Source organism: Homarus americanus, unplaced genomic scaffold (assembly GCF_018991925.1).
Source record: "Homarus americanus isolate GMGI-L3 unplaced genomic scaffold, GMGI_Hamer_2.0 scaffold11794, whole genome shotgun sequence".
Taxonomy (NCBI): Eukaryota; Metazoa; Arthropoda; class Malacostraca; order Decapoda; family Nephropidae; genus Homarus; species Homarus americanus.
The window spans coordinates 1,092,530-1,113,501 of NW_024739301.1; the positions used below are offsets into that span (position 1 = coordinate 1,092,530).

General features: G+C 38.8%; 1 protein-coding gene across 2 annotated transcripts in view; it reads right to left on the bottom strand.

The window, feature by feature from the left end:
• LOC121874499 (phosphoribosylformylglycinamidine synthase-like) overlaps window positions 1–20,972 on the bottom strand; it is a 57,258-nt gene that overhangs the window by 16,123 nt on the left and 20,163 nt on the right. For both annotated transcript variants that reach the window (XM_042378644.1, XM_042378645.1), the window contains 11 exons: window positions 18,483–18,595; window positions 16,429–16,590; window positions 15,767–15,874; window positions 14,833–14,906; window positions 13,307–13,460; window positions 11,564–11,787; window positions 10,631–10,750; window positions 9,919–10,050; window positions 6,437–6,541; window positions 5,074–5,199; window positions 443–685 (listed from right to left, as the gene is read on the bottom strand). In XM_042378644.1, coding sequence (XP_042234578.1) covers window positions 443–685; window positions 5,074–5,199; window positions 6,437–6,541; window positions 9,919–10,050; window positions 10,631–10,750; window positions 11,564–11,787; window positions 13,307–13,460; window positions 14,833–14,906; window positions 15,767–15,874; window positions 16,429–16,590; window positions 18,483–18,595 — 1,561 coding nt within the window. The remainder of the gene's footprint in view (window positions 1–442; window positions 686–5,073; window positions 5,200–6,436; window positions 6,542–9,918; window positions 10,051–10,630; window positions 10,751–11,563; window positions 11,788–13,306; window positions 13,461–14,832; window positions 14,907–15,766; window positions 15,875–16,428; window positions 16,591–18,482; window positions 18,596–20,972) is intronic.

Here is a 20,972-nt window from a genome sequence, read left to right on the forward strand (position 1 = left end):
TAGCACTCACAAATGTTCTGGAGATCTGGGCTAGTGTCATGTCTGTGCAGGTTGTGTAGTTTAGACACACTGAAAAAACTTTCCAGTAACCAGAAAAGATTCCGGGGAAAAGAGTTTTTCCTGGATTGAGAAAGTCGTCTGGTTACCTGTAAATCTCTTATCCCAGAAGTGCTCTGCATCAATTGTTCTGGCTAACAGGGATACCACTTGTAATAAGGTTTTACAAATTCATTATTACTGGCATGATTTGATTAGAGGAAATCTTTGATTATGAGCAAAATATGATTAGTAATGCACACAAACAATAATTAACAGCTATATCCCCTCAACCAGGCCAAAGGGTAATGGAATCATGTGCTAAGCTACTCCATTCATGGAAGGACGATTCACCTTGAAACTTCGAGAATACAAAGTTAAATAAATGAGATACTTTATTACTTGCCTTAGTGATGTCAGGACAAGGAGCATATGCAGACACCACCAGGGATCCAGGAGCCTTGACAACGCTGCTCGCACCTTCTTGCCCAGGAACCCGTGCTGCCATACTCAGCGAGTCCTTGCCACCATCTACACCCACACCCACAGCTTTCATGATCTCACACATGGCCTCACATGCCTGATACAGCGCCCACCCCTCACCTGGCAGTTTGGCCGCCCACATCCAGTTGGCTGAGCATTTAACATCCTGAAGATAAATAGTGTGCTATTAATGACCCACTTAGTAATGTATGTTACATATGTGAAAGCATTCTAAATTTCACATAATTCAACAACTTCTGGTTAAACATTAAATTAACAGATAGTAGGTAGTAGGCAGCTACCAAACAGGGAAGTACTACCGCCTGGGAAGATGTTGGAGGCATAATGTGTAGTCTAATGGTAGACCTTGCTGCCATATGGCATCACAAAAATTGTGACCAAGTCCCAGGTTGCTGATCTGACTTTCTGCTCCATTTACACACAATTGCAGGGTCTTAATTGTTTCTCTTACTATTGACAACACAACATACATATATCACTTCTCACTTTTGATCTTTTTTTTTCATTTTTGTATTTATAGTTCTTTATTATTAATATTATTATTACAGTGGGGTATGCTATAACGAATCTAATTGGTTCCAGAACCTTGTTCGTTATAGCATTCGTTCGTTATAGGATTAATCCGTTCCAGGCCCCCAAATATAACCACTTAACACTGAAAAATATAATATAAAATTGTAAAAATTGTAAAAAAGTGCATAAATATGCATCTAAACCCCTGAAATAAAGAATATCATTAATATTTGTAATAAAAAAACAATAAATTAGGAAAAAAAAAAAAATTTAAATAATGTTCGTTGTAGGAGTTTCGTTCGTTATAGCATTCTCAATTTTATAGGTAAAACCGTTCGTTATAGGAATATTCGTAGTAGGATCCGTTCGCTATAGCATACCCCACTGTATTACAGTTACTGTATTATTATCATCATTATTTTATTATTTTATTTTTGTTTGTTTTATCATAAATTTTATTTATTATGAATTATTATGACTATTATTTATTATTATTAATATTATTATTATTAATATTATTATTATTACATTTTCGCCCCCCAGGCCCCAATGTGGGTCAGTGACCTGTGCCCTGGTGGGCTAATCCCCGTAAAAAAATAAAAAATTAAAAAATAAATAAATAAATAATCAGACATACGAAGAAACCTTACACAAATGATCTCATAAAACATATTTCCATTTAAATTTCTACTGAATTTATATTGGGGGGGGGGGCAGAAATTTAATTTCATCATGTAATACACAAACTAGCTTAAAATGATCCTAAATCCCCTACAAACCTGTAAACTTTGCTACTGTTGACTATCTAAACGATTGACATTTCTATTTTTCTTTTGTCAATGTACTGACCACGGTTGAACATGTTAGTCAACGAAAAATCAGACATTTCATATTACACTCAATGGCCCATAAAACATGAAGCTGTAACTTCTTTATTGAGTCCCCAATTGAGACGTCAGTTTTCTCACCGCTTCAGTCTGTCTGAATCTTCCATTTTCTCTCGTGTACCACCAAGACTGATAATCCTTAGTATAGTATCTCATACGAGTCATATGTTATGAAATTTTAAATTGCAACAGAATACGTACATGTTAGACTAAATTACCATATTTACCGGGGTACAAGACGCATCCCTATTTTACAAGGATATTTTGTGGGAAAACAAAAATTTAGTACGTTTCATCATAAAATTATTGAAAGTGATTTTAAAGTAGTTTTGTGGGGGGGAAATATGATTTTGTGCATGTAAATATATACTGGAATCAAGTAGGAAATCATATATAGTAACATTATACTAACCTTGAAAGGAAAATAAATAAAATTTACCACAGCCAAAAAGAAATATATTGATATCAGTGAATAATGGTACATGCAGACAAAGCAAATATATCGGTAAAAACTGGTACGTAGCAAGCAGCAAAGTACAATAAATGTGAATGAATTCCTATACTGTAGATACAGTACAAAGCAAATATTTCAATGAATATTAGTACACAGCAAGCAACAGGAAAAAAAAATTAATGCATTTTAATAGAAACTGGTATTTAGTGAATATCAGACTACATAGCAAGCAGCACAAAAAAAAATCCAAAGTTTATTCAATCATCTACAAAACCTAGTAAATCATCATCTTCAGAACTAGGTAAATCAGCTTCCTCAAAGCCTGAAAACTCATTCTCACTGCTGGCATCCATATTACTCTCTTCATCACTGGAATTCTTTGCAATAGGATCTGGGTCACCAATATTTTCTTCAAACAATAAATCGTCTACAGTACCATCAAGGGCATTACTATACCCTTTCAACACTAATCTGGCCCGTAGGCCCCACCCCTCTTCTATACCAACAGCTGATTGGTTCATAGAAAATTCAAACTAAATGTGTTCACAATTGGTAAGCAGACCTGTTAATATCAAAAATAATGTTAAATATCAGGATTATCAAAAGGGAAATTATTTCAAGGCATAAGCACTTCAGTGAGGATGTTGGAAAAATTTTCATATTTATTATAAAAGGTCGATAAAAATATGCGCTTTTATACGCGCAGTCCGGGGGGAGGTAAAACGCTCAGGGGGACCAATTAACTATTTGTAGCTACAGACGCGGGGCAGGGCGGGGCTTATGGGCCAGCTTAGGGTGGAATACTATAAAGCCACATTTTTTTAAACGATTTCACAACTACCTCTTCTTTTACAGCATTCCATGAACTTTTTACCCACACACACCTGTGTAATAGTAGGCCTCTTCCTTCTTCCTGTCGGTGTCACTTCAAAATCTGAAGCCTGCATCCACTTGTTCCACTCCTCCCTCATGAATCCTTTAAATAGCTTATTGATAGACACATCTAAAGGCTGCAACTGACTGGAATTACAGCTAACCGAGTCTTCAGTTGTCCAACTTTCCTCTTAACAAGCTCAGTCCTATGAGCCCGAAACTGGTCCCAAACTAATAAGGCAGGTTCCTTTTAGAGCCCACCAGGACGCTTGGACCACACTTTATCTATCAACAATTTCATTCCTCCCTCGTCCATCCAATCTTTTGGATGGACATGAACATAAACTCCATTGGGTATTCTTTCTTTAGGTAATGTCTTTCTTTAAAAAACTAGAAAAGGTGGCAGTTTTGTGCCATCAGCGCAGCATGCTAAAACAACTGTGTAGTGTGTCCTCTCGTGGCCACATGTTTTAACAATCACAGATTTAGCACCTTTGGAGTCTACCGTCTTGTTTGATAGCACATCGAATGTCAGATGGACTTCGTCCATATTTGCCATCTGTGAAAGTTCAAAAATAATTTATTTTCTGGCATTAATCACACCTGTGAAACTCGATGATTTTATCTTCGTACTGTATTCAGCAGGCATCTTTTGTGCTATTCTTGTTCTAGCCCTCATTCGTAGGTTATTTCTCCTCATAAATCTGGAGCACCATGATGTTGATCCTCTAAAATCATCAATATCTCTGTTCGGTGCCATCAGTCTTGAATGGTGAATAATCATTTTGGTGGATACTAAAATGCCCAAGTTTCTTTGGTCTAACACCCATGTTTTTAATTCTTCTTCTAGTTCTGGCCACTTTACAATCCCCTAACGGAGACAGTGTTTGCTACGTTCAGCAGCTTTTAGCTGATCACGTTTCCTCCAAGTCCTTATAATTTTCTCAGTTGGTGGTGGACCAAAATGCGGCGCAGCTACCCAATTACCGTGTTCTTTCGCGTAGCCTACGACATCAAGCTTAACTTAATGTTATAGCAATGCCTTCGTTGCTTTTGGGCAATGGGTTTGAATGCTGTATGAAATTTAAATAAGGGAATAACCCAACTCTACCTTGTTTATATTTTGGTCAAGAGAACTACCAATAGGTTGTAAAACTCGTAATTTTGGCTGCGATGTTTTGTGTTGCCGCAATCTGCCACCAGGGTGTAGCACCATCGCTACTGTTTTGGCGTCATCGACTCATTGCAAGTGGCTAACTGGCGGCTAAACTTTCTGTTTACATTTCTTTAATCTTTCTAGGGGCATTTTTCATTTAGATAATAAACAAATGTTTCTTAAAGATAACACAGTCATTAAATAATGTAAGACATGTATCTGGTGTGGGCTACGTATGCTGGGGAAGGAGGTACAGCGAAATGTTGTGAGCTTCCCTCTGCCGGTAAGCCAATGTAAGCCATTATTTACGTCTTCAGCAAATTTGCCGTAATTATTTCAGTATTTTATTATTAGTAATATTATTAGGAACAAAATTTTTGTGCTTAATGGATACTGCTCATCCCAGACTCCCTAGCTAGGGACCTCCACCTACGGCGCTTGGCCTCCCATCCATAATACCGGCGCATTAGTCGCAGGGTAATTTGCTATACATTTTGGGGAAGAAAAACGCGTCTTCTACGTCAACAAATACGGTAGATATGTCTGATTACAGATAAATCATTCAAGATCCCTTGTGAGCAATCCTACAGTTCCCTCCAGTAAAATTAGAGGGAGATTAAAAATAAATACATCCATCTACAAGCACTGACCTTAATGTTAGAGATGGGAGCAGCGGCCAAGTTGGTAAGTGCCTCCAGAACTGCAAGTCGAGCACCTGCAGCAGGGGATACCAGCATCTTAATGGGCTGCTCCCCAATACTTGTTGCTGTTCCCTCCTGTTTACAAATTTGTGCATCACATAATCTGTCCAATACAGTAAAATAAAGCTTCAATGAAAATAATCTATTATGTACTGTAAACATCGACAGTTTACTGTACATACTGTATTTTGGTGGCCAGGATATGACAAGTTTGTGCCACCCTCACAGTCCTCCCACCAACACAGTTTCTATCGTGCATTCTTGCTGTGAAGTAATAAGTGGAGAAGATATTCTTGTGTGTAGAAATAATAAAGTTCTGTTCACACTACATGACAAAGCAAATGCTGTACTATATTGACCTGTAGTTGAATGTGTCCCCCCCCCCCACCACACTTAGTCACCATCACACAATGTAATACCTTATACTGTATAATACATACTATATTTTACTACTACAGTACTCTTACAGTATCTCTTATGCAGGTACATTAGTAATTTACTATACGGTGTCCTGGCACACCTGTGTACCTTGGTCAAGTCAGGTACACCCTGGGTACACTTTGGTGCATAATATAAGTAGTAATTTCTCAAGTGCCTTTAATACCCAGTGTGAATAGATTGACTTACCTAAGGTACATAATTGGGGAGGTTCAGTTATCAGTGGCTTTGTGACCAGCTGCTACCAACACCAATTTCACTCACCTCTTCTTCCCTGTGTAGTGAAATGTCATGTTGAAGTGTGTTACTATAATACACTACAATGTACAATAATTTAAATTTTGTCTGATTATAGTACAGCATCTCCCAGTCCTGTGTGTAGTGTAAGTATCATAGTACAGGTATAATAAATATAGCTTTACCCTACCTCTGCCATGTAAAGGAGTGGAGAGCAGTTGCCATTTAGCCTATTTATGAAACGGTGTATGCATATTTTTAGATTTTGCTGAAAAAGCACATTAGGTTGAGACAAACTTGGTAAAAAAAAAAATTGGAAATGTGTGATACATTTCTTTTTCTTCTAGATCTAATTGTTCACATGCAGCAACACAGTAACTGCCTTTCATTGTGCTTTTCTTCATTATCTGTACAGTAGTTCACATTACAGTGTCATTCTTACCTATTACAATTACAGTACTGTATTATTGAAATGCATTATAAAAATTCTTTTAACATTAATCATGTATAAAGAGAGCTTCAAAGAGAGATCAACCAAATGAAGAATGGAGGGATATGGAGTTTGCTGGCAATTTATATCTGTTGAATGAAAATACATTAATAGCAATATCTGCCAGGGAAGGTGTTGAAGACCCACCTTGCTGAAGTAAGAGACAGCAGTGACAGCAACATCTGCCAGAGGAGTGTGTAGAGGACCTACACACTGCTGTTGTGCTACCAAGCCCGTCACTGACCGGTCCACCTGTGCAAACATTTTTACTTTTTCAGGTTAGTACAGTTTTCCTTTACAATGAATATTTATAAATTTATTAAGCAATACTTAGTTAACTTAAAATATTATACTCAAAAGTTTTATTTTTAATTATTCATCTTGCTAACTAAACATTTGACAGATGAAACTTGTTCCTTCTAAGGAACAAATTTTTTTCAACATATCACTGGATTAACCAGTGATGGCATGAAATGTGGCTCGACAGTTAGACGAGTAATAGTGTACGGTCATATTCACATCCCTCAGATTATCATCACCAGAACTGTATATCACAACAAAAAGTTTTATTAGACTGTTGATAAGTAATGCTCTTTATTTTTGTCAGTTATGTAGGCATTTTTCTACAGAATCGAAAGCAAAAATAGGGTCTTCTTTCACTCCCCTTCATTCATTCACTCGGTGCTGTGCCTTCCCCGTACGCCACTCATCACCATGGACTATTATTCACATGTGCTGCTTCCTGGAGGTCCATCCACTTCACTTTTAGCAATTCCTTCACTTTAACCTTCAATCTTTTCCCTCCTCTCTCACCTAGTGTCTGCCTCTGAGATAATCACTTTTTTTTTAATCTTTCACTTCCTATTCTCTCATAATGTCCATTTAACTGCCAGATGGTTCGACAGTTAGATGACGTTATGTCTTAAGGGCGAGAGAAACCCGCAACGTGGACTCACTCAATGTTTATTGGTTGATCTGGTCAAAACCTGTAAAAGTGAGACACTCGTTAACTACCGATTACATTCCATTACATGTATACTGTACATTATATTTCAGTTAATAAATACGTACACTATTCTGTATGGTTTTATCCAAATTGCCTTAACACTATGCCCGTAGGTAGTTCACAACATTTCACCACAATACAAACACTCACTGTTCTTTCACTCACGTGTGCGGGCTTATAGTTCCACTTAACTCGTAGTATCACTCCAAGTAACTCCTGGTTATAGCTAATGTGTACACTTGAAGGGCCGGATGAATACTGTCAGCCAGAGGCAACCCGAGCCCTTAACTATGATCACAACAAAAAGCTTGCTGTGCGTCCCCGAACATCTGGCGAGGTGGTCACCGGCCACATGGTATGCGAGTCAGAGGTCGTGTTGTACGAGGGCAGCGATAACAGTCCACATTTCTTTAACACACTTGGTCTGCACAGTGTCTGAGGAGTCTCATTTCTACATTCATAGCAATATTATTTCTTACTTTCTTATTTTATATGCAGTATAGTCTGCATTTACGTGGCTTTTGTTTACGCGTTTGGTCATTTACGCGGTGCCTTGCCAGAATGAAAATGCTTTAATTATGCGGTAAATTTGGTCATTTACGCGGCGAGCGGTTGGAGAGGTCCAGACCGCCGCACCATTTTTTTTACTCACGCGGTTCATTCTTGACCATACGCGGGAAGCGGCGCAGTGAGTGGTGCGCATTAGGCCGCTCTTACGTTATCGCTGACGTCATATGACATATCGGACTGTGATTGGGCCACGCATCCTTACCTCCCTCCGCCGCTAGTTGTGATTGGTCTAATGTAACATGACATGCCCTGCCACCAGAGGGTAGAAGTCGCTGACCTAGCCGGACCTGTCTCATTGTTCTCAGTCCGCGTATACAGTTCTCTCTTGTGCCCGCTATTCCCCTCACAACTTACAATGGCTTCCGCGGGACCCCCACCACCCGAGAAAAACATTGAATTACCTGGACCAAGCCATGATAATGTGAAGGAAATCATCAAGTTGGGGGAGAAACTTAAGCTCATCCTTGATAACGACCCAGACAAGCATCGGTATGAAGTGTCTAATAACTATCTGACGAAAGTTATGGAGCCGTATAACCAGATCTATCTCGACAACATCAATGCTAGTCGTCAACATAGTATTAAGGACTTCCTCGCCCGCAACCCACCACAACCACAGCCAGCCCAAGTCAGTGATAGTGATATTGACAGTGAGGATATGGACTTTGAGAGGTTGTCTGGGAGGCCCTGCAAACCTCTGCGAGTAGTGAAAGTGAAAGTGATTCACCGGAGGGCAACTAATCTGCCCTCTGCCTCTGAACCAGCCGCCATCCACGTGTGCCGACCCAGCTTTTCCACTAACTTATGTGTTAAGAAACCTAATAATATTGATATTTCTGTAAATTATTAATTGTGTATGCATACCATCATAAAATTAAGATGTTATTTTTACTACAAGGTACGTATTGTGTTGGAAAAAGTGGAGTTTGGGGGCGGCCCAGTCTCTATTTCAATTAATCCCACACGTTCTGTTATTTCATTTACGCATTTCTCGTTTTACGCGGTACTCCACGGGTTCAATTGACCGCGTAAATGAAGACTATACTGTATCCTATTCACCTTATATATTATACTCTTACATGTAGAGTCCATGCCTCGGTCTTATATACAGCTGTAGTAAAGTTGGCTCAACAACCTCTCTATAACATCTCCAACCTTGCTTCCTCTGACACAGGTCTCTCTACATACATTTTCTACTGTACCAATTTCTTCTCCTTTGCTGATCAGTGGATCAATTCATTAATCACTGTTCAACTTGTTGACATGCCCATTCCTAGATAACTGAAGCACCTCACTTCCTCCACTCTTATTTCCATTCAAGCTAAAATCTATTTCCCTTTCCTATTTTTCCACACTCGCAATTAACCACCACTTCCTGCACCTGAACTTGCCTAGCTTATACTACAAATGGGCAAAGGAGAGACCTAATTGAGGTGTATAAGCATCTTGAGGGGCACTACTCAGTCGAGTGTCCTTACCTGGAGCTGGCGGATGCTCGCCCCACAACGGGTCACAGCTCAAGGCCAAAGAAACCGCAAGCCCAGAAAACTGTGAGGGGGGTAACTTTTTTGGAGTGAGAGTTGTGAACTCTTGGAATAATCTGCCAGTGTGTGTTGTGATGGCACCGAGTGTGAGCTCTTTCAAGACCAGACTTGACCAACACTGGAGCAGGTTCAGGTACATTCAGGAGCCAGTGCATGCCCAGTACTTGCCAACAGTGCGTAACAGAGACATGACCGATCGCCCAAGCAGCTAACGAGCCGATCGGTGGTGAAGAGGACAAAAGTTGAAGTATTTATCCAAGCCTATTCACTAGCATTTGCATTTTTTCTCAACTGCCCACCAAGACAGCATAGTATCATCTGAAACGGAGCTAGTTCGTCTCTCATTTGCCTCCTGTACTCTTATTTGCCAACTTGCTCCTCTCTATAGCCCTTTTGCTTCAATATTTTGTACCCTTACCACAGCAACAGTTGTTTGGTCAACAGTAGAACCTTCAACCTACTGATTATTCAAATACCAATGGCCTATACTAGAACAAAAAATCTGGTACCTTGTTGGTTAGATATCTTTTGCTAGCTACGGAGGGAAGTTTCAGCACACGCTCCAAGGCCTCTTGAACTTTCAGCGAGTCTGGCAGCACCAAGGGTTGTAGCTCAACTTGCTTTTTTGTCCATTGAAATTCCTGCATACATAGGAAGGAAGTGTTTGGAGTTAAATTTTAAAATTGTAATATGATGGGAAGGTCTGTGACTCTGTATTAGAAGTCATTTGTACATTCACAGGTTGCCACTTCTTGAAACCTCCTAAATAATATAATTAGTCACCATGAATCTATTACAGTATTATTAAAATTTACTTAGCAAATAACCAAAACATCCTTGGAAAAACAAACTTCCACTAGAACACCATCTGCCAGATCCTGCCTTTACCAGGAGGCTCTGACCTGATCTTTGTCTTTTATTATATGACTGACAATGCAACTATGTGCCAGTAATGCAGGCTGAGGATACAAAGGACGAAATGGCATTTATTATCTGACGGAGAAAACTGAAGTTGAATAATAAAAAAGAAAAATACAAAAACTTGCCCACTGCACCTTACTCCCTCATTACCCTAAGATGGATCTTTGTATCAAAGAAAACAATGACTTCTTATATGCTTTAGACTTCCTCACCTTTTGAAAAGCCTCATGTTCATTTAGTTTCAATGTTGACTTAATTCATCTTGCCTCCCCTCCCTGTGTCTTACCCAGTATCCCTCACCTTCTTTGGCATTTTGCCCAGTACACAGTCCAAGTGTAAGTCAACAGGATGTTGTGCTCCCTCAATCTCCTCCAGCTTTTCCATTACACTAGAATCCATCTTGCCTTCCACTAAACGAACCTGTGAAAATTTTAATACAGTAATGAAACATCTGATTAAACATCTTCATAATGCTGAAGTTGTTCAAGTCTCACATACATTATCATCAAAGAACCTTGAAAAATTGGTATGCTATCCACATATCAAAATCGAATACTTTGGCCAACTTTAGGCAGCCCAATGAATTCCTTTCTTACTGAACCAACTCAACCTTATAAATGGTTTCACACAGTATTCAGATCTTTATAATTTTTTGGCAAAGACCTAAACTTTATACAGTATGTATATCTGTCAGGTATGTCAGGCTCATCGAAGCACGAATTACAGTACTATAGTTTTTTTTTTTCACTTTAGTTACCTACAGTATATTACTATTATTTTCCTATATATCATGAGAAAAGTTAAGCTGGAAGCATTTCAAATCAATTGCCATGTCAGTACAACTACAGTACAGTACTGTATTCGCACACTTCCCCAACTGCTCACCAGAGTAGTAACAGCATTACTCATTGCTCAGTCAAAGTTGATCGATTTTACTCAAAGGTGTAAATGGTCAGTAGCTGCTTCTCCTTCCAGTTCAAGTGGGAAGAAGAAAAAGAGGTATGTAGACTTGTGCCATACCTTGTCAAATGCTTTGGAGATGTCGAGAGCCATGACGAAAGTTTCCCCATAATCCCGAAGAGAAGATGGGTGCACTGGGAGAGCAGATCACCAGTAGATCTCGTCTGGCGTAAGCCCTACTGGTGATCCGACAAAAGAGAAAGGCGTTCAAGGTGACGGAGAAAATGAGAGCTTAAGATAGTTTTGAGGTCACGAAAACACTAAATTACTTGCCTTGTCATCTCCAGTGATGACACCTACAACATCCATGGGACACCGTTCCCTGGCAGCAAGCTGAGTGAGGGTTGGGAGGACTTTTGCATCGGACAAAAAAGCATTCGATTCCTGATATTCAGCACCCCAGATCTCCAGCGTTGACAGTGTAGGATCTCCGAGGCTGAAGCTTTCCGTGAAAATCACTCCACCTGCACCCTCCATCAACTCCTTCAGTACATTTGCTGAGCGAGAATATAACTGTTTAGGCATAAATATATATTCAAGTGCAGGAATATCTCCGTTAGCCAGAATCCCTCAAAGCCAAAATTCTCCGATAGCCGGAATTGAATTTTTTTTGGAAAATCGTTCCCAAAGCCGGAATTTTCTGGAAAATTACTGCTTTGGGAACGATTTTCTGAGGGGCACATTTTCTGGAAATTTTTTATTAAATTTTCCCAATACCCGGAAAATTCCAGGGAAGGAGGAATTTTTTTCCGGGTTTGAGAGATGAAAATCAGGTACACTTTCCAAAAATTCCGAGAAAACTTTTCCAGTACCCAGAAAATTCTGAGGATGGGAGATATTTTTCTGGGTACAAGAGATGAAATAATGCAGCATTCTGAAACTTCCAATTTTCATTACCCGGAAAATTCCTGAAAATTCCGGGGATGAGGGATTTTTTGGGGGGAGGGCTTTGAGAGTCGTCTTGTTACCTGGGAATCACTCATTCCCAGAAGTGCTCTGCACCAATTGTTCCAGCTAATGAAGATATCACTGATAATACACAGTAAATGCTCACAGGAAGGTAATCTTTATTGGCATTCACATTAATAGGACTAATGAATGTAAGCCTTCTTTTTCCTTGTGGGTCTCACATTATAAAAGTGGTGTTTATACAATAGGGAGTACCACAATCTCATGAGGCATGGTAGCCAAAGTTGCCAAGTAGCTTAGCTAGTCAGTGTACCTAAGTAGTGGGAAGTGATTTCACACGGTCATTTCAAAGAGTGATATTCCAATTGTCCATGCAAACAATTCAGACATCATGTCTCATCCTCTATGAACCAACCCCAAGTGACAGAGTTTGACAATAATCATACTTAAGTCCACAAAATTCTAGAATGAAGGCAGAGGGGCTCTGGGCTCCTCATTCTTGGGGGTCTGTGATATTGTTATTCAAATTCATCTCCTTACAATATGATGTTGAACAACTTCATGCATAAACTTTTTATTTGAAGTAACCTCAATAATCATGTTAGCATTCTCCCACACAACCACCATAGCACTTGAAATAGATTAAGAAGCTACAACTGTTTGTAGGGAAGTTTACAAAATAAAACTTTCACCTCAGGCTCAGTCATAAACCAGTATGCATGACCACCTCACTTCCTGCAGACCCCTGTAAAAGATTTTTTTTGGGGGTTAAGAACTTGATTCCTTTTGCTCAGGCAGTATATATTATATAGATCACACCAACACTGTAAAGGACTTAATCATAAGCCTGCAGCCTTACACGGTGCTGTGGACTTTTACCACTTTATAAGGGCTGAAGGCTAATGTTTGAATAATACAGTACTCTAGCTGTGGGTTGAAGCTTCTCTAAGTTCCTAACCCGAGCCTATAATAAGAATATATGCAGCACATGTTGCTCTGGAGGCACAGGTTATACATTACAGTTTAAGCATCCCTGCCACCATACTTTCATGGCAGTAAATTCTGATGTACATAAATAGCATATTACAATAAATACCATCATCTTACCATTGCCACCTGCACCTTGGTCATGTATTGCCAAAATGGGGTTGGTCTTCATTTCCAGGCAGCCACGTATCACTCTGTTCATCTTCTGCTCCATTTCAGCATCCCCACGCTGTACAGCACCAAGGTCCCTAGCTACCTCATTATCACCCTGCACCTGAAGTTAAAATTGTCTAACTATATTCTTTGCATTCACCTAAAATCTAAAAACATGCTACATCCCTAAGTGCTCTCACTCCTCTGGTTCCAATGTTACAATATTGTAGGAGGAGTTAATTATTACACATTAATATAGATTATCTAATGGTACCCCAACTCCGCTTTCCTAATAGAGAAAATAAATAACCATAATATTCTTGAATAACTTCAAACCAGTTTAGCTAAATATTCTGACCTCAAGATCCCACAATGCACAGACATATCTGAATGGTAGTGATGATGCCTACTATGTTTCAAGCTGATAAATCCTAAAATATAAGACTAGAGTACTGCAGTCGTACGTATTGATAAGGTTTACATTAACACCTCGACCCATCCCTGGTGGCATGTGACAACAATACTACCACAGCCAATTCTGGTAAATATCACTATTTTCAACCATCAAAATCACGACTACACAAGGTTCAGTGACTGAATGGACATCAAAATTGTCCAAAGGGGTTTAATCCTGGGGCATTCCCAATCGACCTAACAGTAAATGGAATCCAACTTTACAAGTTGGAGAAATGAAGACAGTTGAGTGCAGTGTGCTGTATCCACACTGTACCTAACAGGCAATCACACCTATAAAAGCAACTTTAATTTTTCATTGTACTGCAGTACTACAGTATATTTCATACTCGTGGAAAATAAACTATCTATTCAACAGATAACATACTGATGCTACTTACAGATAAACAGATGGCCAGACGTGTGAGCAAGTGACAGTTTCATTTTCCCTTTATTAGTGAAGAATTAACAAAATTTAAAAAGTAATGAAAATACTCGACCTGTTTTAACAAAGAGGGTTACGGCTCCCCACAGTGACCAATAGCCTCTTTTCCTGGTTAACCCTTTGGATGCGACATGCGGGTAAACCCGCCCAAAATATTATATTAATTAAATGCGACAAGCGGGGATATCCCACGGCCTTGAAAAAACTTCCCCAAATTTTTGTACTATTTTGTTTGATATTATCTGAATATGTAATACATATCTAAATTTGCTGTTTAGTAACCAAATTGATTAAATTTATTTGCCATATACCAGACATTGATTTATACCAATTTCCTGCATTTTTGGGTATAAATGTCATTTTTTCTCTAAAATTTGCACACATATGTGAATTTTTGTTCCAGATTTGGACAATATACTAAAAGTTCTCTAGGAAAAACATATAGAAAATGTGATTATATGAAATTCATTTTTGGCAGGATAATTGACACTTTTCAGGAACCGGCGCGAAATTTAATTACGCACCTAAAGAGTTAAAGAACATACCCAGGAGTTACAACAGAGGTTAAAGCACCCACAGTGGTAACTAGACTCACCTGCACTGAGGACGCAGCACCGCCACCTACGCCAATCCTGTATACGGGTCCTCCCACCTTCACCACATGCTCACCTGTACAGGAAAAGATGCTTTAATATATGTTTTTGAGGGATAACACCTGCTTTTTCACCTATATGTACTTTATAAGTTGCTTTATATCAAGAATTGAAGCATAAGGTCCAACTCCTAAACTATAAAAATTATACATTACCAGGGCCTCTTCTTATATGCAAAAACAAGATATTTTAATAAACACTAATTCGTGTACCTTTTATGAGATACCATGAAATCTCTCATATCCGGCATAAGGCACCAAAGTTACTAGCAATAATTAATTAATACGAAAGGTTGCATTGGACAGCATCATTAGACCTCATATACAGTAATACACAATACTGTACATTAAGAATAGATAAATACAGTGCACAAAGAACATGCATAACTAAGACAAATTTTATGGACACTCACCACGGCACTTTTAACTCATTTAAACTGACCTTGTTGCTTCCCTAACTGTGGGCCCTCTAGAATAGTGTATTTAAATTCATGGGTGTTTGCTTCTTCCTCCCCAGACTTATTAGTGTCGTCAGCAATAGAATGTGTGCTGCCGAGAGGAATGGACAGGTGGTGGTCATCAACAATGTATAAGATAAAGGCAAAAGCAAGTACAGAGCCCTGATGTGCTCCTACATTGATGGGAAAGTAGACATATGTGAACCTGGATGTGACTGTTAGAAGAAAAAAGAGCAAATACAGGTACAAGAAATTAAAGGACCAGGAAGACCAAAAGAAGGAAGTTTGGTTCCAAATAAAATTCTTCAAAAGTATGATTTATCTACTACCTGAACAATATTTTAACAAGTGTTCAGTAGTAAGAAAATTTTACAAAGTCTAAAAGGAATATCATGATAGTTTTCCTGAGGAGTACTGACCTTTCTTTGGAGGCTGTTTCTTAATCATGGCAGCATCCAAGGTACCCATCCCTCCACTGAACATTATGGGTTTGATCCACTCACGTCTCTCAGCCTCTGTGTCTTTGCCTGTAGCACATCACAACAAATGGTTTAGTAAATAACAGAGTAAAAAAATCTCTTGGAGAGATTAGCTTTTACTGGGTTATTCTTACATGCAGCATCTAGGATTCTAAGGTCCATACAGAAAACATTATGTCAACTGAGAAATTAGTTCCAAATATAAAATTAGTCAATCTAAAGGAACAGTTTTTGAGAGTTTCACCCTGGGTGTAGATGTGGTAAATAATGATACCAATGTCTCCTTTAACTGTACTGTGTTTACCTTCCATTCTATTTTCACTGCATAAAAGAAATATATGACGAGTTTACTATATATTTTTTTTTATTTCCCCCTTTAATTATCTATCAAGTGGCATTTAATTTAATTTATATTCCAAGCTTAATTTTTATCAATGTTGTATTTGAAATTTTGAATATTTCACAAAAAACAGGAAAATATCTAGTTGAAGTTTGAGTAAACGAGATAATCCCTTATACTGGCTGCCAATTACCATAATCTGATCAAGAGAAACTTATATAACTATTACTAAAAACTTTTGATCTAGAATTTGCTTGCTTACCAATAAGAAGCCCAAAGGAACGAGCAAAGCCAGCAATAACTGGCTCACCAAACTTGTTGCCATAGTCAGAGGCACCATTGGAGGCCTCTATAGCAACCTCCAGTGGTGAGGCGAAGTTGGTTGGGTACTGTGTGTCTGTAGACTCCCATGGTAGATCATACTCTATCAGCAAATATAAAATGTTAGTACTTGACCAACCACAGGAGTTCTAAAATATCTGCAAATTTTTTATCAACCAAATATTAAGAAAGATCTTCAAAGTTCTCTCTACCATTTTATAAGATAATACCCAAGTGTGAAGGTTTACCTCAAATGTTGGGTGTTTGATAACAGACTTGTTTAATGTACACTCACCACAAAAAGTTCTAGAACACTCTTAAGGGTCATACAATGACAAAATGAATGTGAAATCTGAACATTGCTCTCTGAGGAGGTTTTATTGCAAATTAAATTACTTCTGTTCACCTGTAAATACTATAAAGAGCAACACACATTGGGAGTCACTTCACAACCAGGCATACCAGCCATTCTGGAATGACAAGCCATAGTGCTTATTCTGAAATCAGTCATGCCAAGTTGTTCGAGAACTTTTTGTGGAGAGTGTACATCACAAACAAATGCTCTACTTGCCCTACCTAATCAGAAGACTGAACTAATTTTTATTAGGGCCGAGTCTATCAGTGTTAACAAGTGAATTACAAAACTACCTTAACACACAAATTCATATTTTTCTATTCCTTTAAGGGAGTTAATGCAGCTCTGCCTCCCCAAGCTATAGTCCCTTGAACACAAACTTTTATCCCCAATTTCTTCCAAATAAACCAACTGGACTTGGCATCTTTCCTCTACTCCTTAAGCAATGAAGACGCATGGTCTTCATGTATTTATTTACTTAATTTTACCCTCTTTGCCACTGATCAGCTTGTTAGCCACTTGGGTGGTCAGTCTTGTCTCTGTTTCACACTGTTGGCAAGTACTGGGCATGCACTGGCTCCTGAATATATCAGAATCTGGCCTTGAATGAGCTCACTCAATGCCATCACAACACTCTCTGGCAGATTGTTCCAAGAGTTCACAATTCTGACTGCAAAAAAATTTGCCCTCACAGTTTTCGGGACCTGCGGCTTCTTCAACCTTGAGCGGAGACCCCTTGTGGGGCAGGCGTCCACCAGCTCCAGGTATGTGGATTCAGGTTCAATAACAAGACTAAATCTCGAACTAAAGTTTACAGAACCACCCGGACATACGACCGCCTGTCATACCAAAATTTTGTTAAATTACATATTTTCGAGTCCCAACGTCAGCGATTGAGCTGTGTACTGACAAAATTTTCGTTTGTAATTCGCTTTAAAATGACTGGCAAGCTTAAAAGTGAGAGTTTTGTGGTGCTGAGAAGAAAAAGAGACACCCATTTTAGATTTTCTATGTATCATTTAAGCATTTTCGACTTACGACCTGGATTTGGGTCCCTAACCCCGTCGTAAGTCGGGGAGGAGCTGTATACATCTAATATCCCTAATTTAAGAGAAAAGGATTAATAGAATGACAGAATACAGAAAATTCAAGTAAAAATTAAGTCATCATGTAAATAAAATTCAGTAAATTTAAAGTTTAACCTCGCTGGTATTGGCAGACGTTCGTAACCCTGGGACCTCCTGTATACTGTACAGAGGCTCATTACCAATAAATCTGAAGATTCCATTACTTGGCAAGGCCTCAGCTCTGTATGTACCAAGCCATATATACTATTTTTTTTTATTGTAATGCTAATGTGCTTCTTGTTGATCTAACGTTCCTGCACATTAAGCATGATCATCTTTTCTTCTTTAAAGAGAACTGTCAATGAATAAAATACTGTGCCAACTATCATCATTATTTATATACAGTATGTACAATTTTTCATTGACAAACCTCTTAAGGAGGATGATAATGAATCTCATAAGAATACAACAAACAATAAAAATACTGTAGGTGTTATTACAGTACAGGGTACTGATATATTTCAAGTGTTTGTAAGGAAGGATGTGGAGTTATCACTGGCCACAACTACTTACCAGGAATGCAAAGATTACCAAAGCAGTAGCCAGCAGTACCAGCCACTACGTGACCTCCACGGCCTGTTGCCTGGATATCACGGATACGTCCTCCAGTTCCCGTTGTAGCCCCGCTACAAGTAAACAGCTAGGTGGAGCATATCATTAATGAAACAGACAAACAATGGGCCCAATACACTGCCCTATGGTACCCCGCTTGTCACAGGTGAACATGATGATTTCGTACCATTTATCACCAGACTGTTTGCGGTCATGCAGAAAGTCTCTAATCCAGGTTAGGACACTTCATCGAATCCCGTACCCTTCCAGTTGGATTCTCAGCCTTTCATGGGATACGCTGTCGAAAGCCTTGGCAAAATCTAGATATATATATAGTCGACATTTCTGCCTTGTTCTAGAATTTCAGTCCAAACATCCAGTACATTGAGTACTGTAATTGTGTTAAGCAGGATCATCCCGGCATAAAAACGCATTTATATTCCTTCACAAGGTTTTTTCGTAGCAGATGTTCTATCATGGCATCTCTTACGATGCTCTCTAGTACCCGTACAGTAATATCTCCATGAGCTGGAATCCCTCAAACCTGGAACTCTCCGATAGCCGGAATTGAAATTTTTTTGGTAAATTGTTCCCTAAGCCAGAATTTTTCGGAAAATTACAACTTTGCGAACGATTTTCAGAAGGGCACATTGCTGGAAAATTCTGAAAAAAATTTCTCGACACCCGGAAAATTCCGGGGATGAGGGAGGTTTTTTTTCAGGGTTTGAGTGATGAAAGTCAAAGTGCATTTTCCGGAAATTCTGAGAAAATTATTCCAGCACCCTGAAAATTCCAGGGATGGGGGATATTTTTCTGGGTTCGAGAGATGATGTAATGGGAAATTACTGTAACTTCCAAGAACATTTTTCTATTACCCGGAAAATTCTGGAAAATTTCGGGGATGGGAGATATTTTTCCTGGCTCAATGGATGATGAAATGGACAATTTCTGGAAATTATGAGAAATTTTTTTCCTCACCCAGAAGAGTCCGGGGATGAGGGATTTATTCTGGCATTGAGAGTCGACTCATTACCCAGAAATCTCTCATTCCCAAGAGCTCTGCACCTATTGTTCCGGCTAATGGAGATTTCACTTTTTTTACACACTATGCTGGTCAGGCTCACTGGTTTATAATTATTCATGAAGTGACGATCGTCCTTCTTGAATATAGGACTTTCATAAGCCATTTTCCAGTCATCAGGGAGCTTTTGCTCCTCCAGGCATTTGCAGAGCAGGATCTTAAGGGGATCCGCAAGCTTGATATATAGGTCTCTTAACTGGAGCGCCCCGGGTGCCGTTCCAGAACAATTGCTTTTTCCTGCCAGTATTTAATGCCCAGCACTGGTTATCAGGTTCCAATGTGACTATTTGGCTGTCAGGCCACATGCTCGGCCACAGGGAAGTTTCCTGAATGTAATTACCTACTCTTTTTTGTTTAATTTTCATTGTTTGTCCATTTTATCATGTTGTATCAAAGTAATATTGCTAAAAGTACAGTCTCTCCTCAACTTTCGACGGCCATGGTCGTATAAATTATTTTTCACGTTACGCATTTTCGAGTCCCAACGTTAGTGATCGCATTGTGTACTGAAAATTTTTCGTTTATAATTCCCTTTAAAATGGAAGGCAAGCGTAAAAATAAGAATTCTCATGGTGCTGAGAAGAAAAAGAGACACCCATTTTAGAATTTCTATGTATTATTTTTGCCTTTGACTTACGACCTGGTCGTCGGGACAGAACCCTGTCATAATTCGAGGAGAGACTGTAGTGTAGTTGTATTGTAGTGTAGTATTACTGGAAAATAATGCAATGATTAGGTTATTAATGTAATCATTATTATTTTATGCATTACTTGCTCTACCAAACACAGAGACAGCCAGGCGACTGATTGCGTGTGTGTTGCCAAGCACTTTTTATGAAAAATAATGCAAATAAAATATTCTAAATGAATTATTTATAGCAAATAAGTATTATGATCAGTAAATATGTACATTATTGGCCATCCCAGACACAAAGGCAAGTACAAAATGGCCACTAAGTGCGTAGTGACCACAAGCGTCAGCTATGAAAACAACACTGTCTCTTTATCTCCCTCATCAGTGCTGCCACAGGGAAGTTTCTAGAGGGTCAATATAGAGTTTTCTTCTTTTTTATTGTTTTATCATCTAAAAGTTAAAAAAAAAATTGATTTTTTTTTGCATTTTTCTTGATTTACCCCACATGGCGGATACGGCCAGCGCACCCTAACCCAGGGCTAGGGGGGTTAGAGAAAAATAATACTACAAACATATTTCCATTTTACAAAACACGGTAGATTAAATCTAGCATAGTTTTCTTGGGATTGGCTGCTATTGACAAAAATTATGAGCACTGCTTACCTAAGTGAATATAGCCAAGAAACAATGATCCATTCACTAAGACACCTATCAATAGTTTTAGTGTATAGATTAC